This window comes from Lotus japonicus, chromosome 1 (assembly GCF_012489685.1).
Source record: "Lotus japonicus ecotype B-129 chromosome 1, LjGifu_v1.2".
Lineage (NCBI taxonomy): Eukaryota > Viridiplantae > Streptophyta > Magnoliopsida > Fabales > Fabaceae > Lotus > Lotus japonicus.
This window is the reverse complement of record NC_080041.1, coordinates 79,654,160-79,657,753: the sequence shown is the minus strand read 5'-3', so window position 1 is coordinate 79,657,753 and position 3,594 is coordinate 79,654,160. Positions and strand designations below refer to the sequence as shown.

Sequence of the window (3,594 nt, the reverse complement as noted above, 5' to 3'; positions counted from 1 at the left end):
GGAGCGTTTGATCGGCTCGGTATGAATGAGGGAGACCTCACTCCTTATGCAGGGACTCTGGTGGGATTTGCGGGCGAGCAAGTATGGGTGAGGGGCGTCCTTGACCTTGACACCACATTTGGCGAGCGAGAGAACGCTAGGACGCTGAAGGTGAGATACTTAATCCTAGGAGCGGAAGGATCTTACAACATGATAATTGGCAGAAACACCTTAAACCGACTGTGCGCCGTGATCTCGACGGCACATTTGGCGGTTAAATATCCTTTGCCAAATGGACGAATTGGGAGAGTTGTTGTGGACCAAAAGACTACAAGGGAGTGCTAGTGCAATGCGGTAGATCGGTACAGGAAAAGGAGCGCCTCGATAGGACACCGATGCAACGAGGTCGAGGCGCCGGAAGAAAACCTAGATCCAAGGGGCGAAGGGCGAGTCAACAGGCCCACGCCAATCGAGGAAACCAAGGAACTGCAATTTGGCGAGAAAGTGCTCAAAATAGGGACCAGACTGACTGAGGTCCAAGAACAGAGATTATCAAAGCTGTTGGGCAAGAATTTGGATCTTTTTGCTTGGAGTCACAAGGACATGCTAGGAATAGACCCGGACTTCATTTGCCACAGGCTGGCGCTAAATCCCGAAATTAAACTAGTGACCCAGACACGCCGACTAATGGGCGATGAAAAGGAGAAAGCAATCCAACAAGAGGTAAACAAATTACTGGCGGCAGACTTTATCCGGGAAATTAAGTATCCTACCTGGCTGGCGAATTTGGTGATGGTAAAGAAAGCGAATGGGAAATGGCGAATGTGTGTGGACTACACATACCTGAACAAGGCATGTCCAAAATATTCTTACCCATTACCAAGCATAGACAAGTTAGTGGATGAGGCGTCCGGAAATGAGCTGCTGAGTCTGATGGATGCCTATTCGGGATATCACCAAATCAAGATGCACCCGCCGGATGAAGATAAAACGACATTTATGACCACTAGGGTAAACTACTGTTATCAGACCATGCCCTTCGGACTGAAGAATGCGGGGGCGACGTATCAGCGATTGATGGATAGGGTATTTGAGGGCCAAGTAGGAAGGAACATGGAGTTCTACGTTGATGATATGATCGTAAAGTCAGTTTTGGGATCAAGCCATCACGAGGATTTAACAGAAGCTTTCGGCAGGCTCCGAAAACATAACATGAGGCTCAATCCGGAGAAGTTTTCTTTTGGTATACAGGGCGGGAAGTTCTTAGGCTTCATGATTACGTCGAGAGGAATTGAGATCAATGCAGATAAGTGTAAAGCGATCCAGTAAATGAAAAGCCCAAGTAGTGTGAAGGAGGTACAACGCCTGACGGGGCGGATTGCGGCCCTATCCAGGTTTCTCCCTCATTCGGGCGACAAATCGGCCCCGTTCTTCAAATGCCTCAAGAATAACGCGGCGTTTGAATGGAGTTCAGAGTGCGAAGAAGCCTTTAACCGCCTTAAAGAGATGTTGTCCGCACCGCCCGTTCTATCAAAGCCTGTCTAGGGTTTTCCTTTGCATTTGTATTTTTCCGTCAGCGATCATGCGATCAGCTCGGTAATCCTCCAGGAGGTAGACGGAGAACAAAAAATAGTTTACTTTGTAAGCCATACACTTCAAGGGGCGGAAATCAGGTATCAGAAGATAGAGAAGGCGGCGCTTGTCGTCCTCGTTACCGCCAGACGCTTAAGACCTTACTTTCAAAGCTTTCAGGTAAAAATAAGGATTGATCTTCCTCTGAGACAGGTGTTCCAGAAGCCAGATTTGTCAGGAAGACTCGTCGCGTGGTCGGTTGAGTTATCGGAATATGGTTTGCAATATGAAAAAAGGGGGAAGGTCGGAGCGCAGACTTTAGCTGATTTTGTGGTGGAGTTAACGCCCGAAGACGGTGAGAAGGTGAGCACGCAATGTACGTTGTTTGTTGATGGGTCGTCGAACGACAACGGAAGTGGAGCAGGGGTCACGCTACATGGGTCTGGGGAGTTAGTATTAGAGCAGTCCCTCAGATTCCAGTTTAAAGCCAGCAATAATCAGGCAGAATATGAAGCTCTGATCGCAGGTCTGAAGCTAGCAATTGAGATGCAAATCGACAGTTTGTTGGTTAGAACGGACTCGCTGCTAGTGGCAAACCAAGTAAATGGGGAATTACAGGTGAAGGAACCGACCTTGATAAAATATCTGGAGCGCGTACGACTACTGATGGGTCGATTGCAAGAGGTCGCAGTTGAGTTCATGCCAAGGGCGCAGAATCAAAGGGCGGACGCCTAGCAAAATTGGCAAGCACTCGAAAGCCTGGAAATAATCGAAGTGTGATCCAAGAGACACTCGCCAATCCTAGCATAGAAGGAGAGTTGGTAGCCTCAGTAGACCGCCAAGAAACTTGGATGGACCCCATCGTAGATATCTTGGCGGGAGAGCCAAGTGAGGTAGTGAAGTACTCAAAGGAACAATTGGCCACGATCAGCTCCCCATGACCCTTCGCCATGTGGGGAGTTGACCTCGTCGGACCTTTCCCCACCGCCAGGTCACAAATGAAGTTCATTCTCGTAGCGGTGGACTACTTCACCAAATGGGTGGAAGCCGAACCCCTCGCAAGCATTACTGCAGCCAAGATCGTAAGTTTTTACTGGAAAAGAATCGTATGCCGGTTCGAGGTACCAAGGGCGATCGTTTCAGATAATGGGACGCAGTTTGCAAGTAACCAAACAAGAGAATTCTGCGAAGAGATGGGTATTCAGATAAGGTTCTCTTCAGTGGAACATCCTCAAACTAACGGGCAAGCAGAGTTAGCAAATAAGGTAATCAACCACTGGGGAAACTCCATTCAGGATGGCCTATGGGGCGGAAGCTATGTTGCCCGTAGAAATAGACAACAGTTCTTGGCGAACAGCGCCGCGGTTTGAGGGCGAGAATTCTTCCAACATGGCGGTGGAGATAAATTTGTTATCGGAAACACACGATGAGGCTCGCATCAGATAGGCTGCGATGAAGCAGCGAGTTGTGGCAAAGTATGACTCGAAAGTACGTCTGAGGGCGATGCAGAAGGGGGACCTGGTGCTTAAGAAACAAACAGGAAACACTGGGAACAAGTTGAGTCCAATCTGGGAAGGCCCCTGCAGATTTTGAAGGCCTTAGGAAAGGGGGCTTATCACCTGGAGAGCTTAGACGGAAGGCGAGTTCCGCGCTCCTAGAACGCGGCGAGCCTGAAATACTATTACAACTAAAGGATTGATAGGGAGCATGCTTCGGCGCGAGGATGATCAGCTGGGCGCGTCTCGCGAAGATTGAAGGGTTAAAAACGAAGAAACATATTCTTGTTCTCAATTTCGGGAGTTTGTTGGCCAAAGCGCCTAAATAGTAAAAACAAAGACACGTTCTTGTTCTCCATCTCGGGAGTTTGTTGACTATCATGTCTGATTGAAAATACAAAAATTGTATCCAGCAATTTCAATCACACTGAATTGCGGCGAGAGCTAGGTGGGAAAAATTCCCTGAAGGTGGCGATCTTAACACGACCTTGATGTCTGGGGATCGCTCCGGAAAAGCCGACGCAGCTCGTCGTCACTCGTTGGCGAT

General features: G+C 48.7%; 1 protein-coding gene across 1 annotated transcript; it reads left to right on the top strand.

The window, feature by feature from the left end:
- The first annotated feature begins 666 nt into the window (after positions 1-666).
- Positions 667-2,286, top strand: LOC130747570 (uncharacterized). The gene is made up of 2 exons (XM_057600544.1): positions 667-1,304; positions 1,653-2,286. The coding sequence occupies exons 1-2, from the start codon at positions 667-669 to the stop codon at positions 2,284-2,286; spliced, it is 1,272 nt and encodes a 423-aa protein (XP_057456527.1).
- Positions 2,287-3,594: the final 1,308 nt, after the last annotated feature.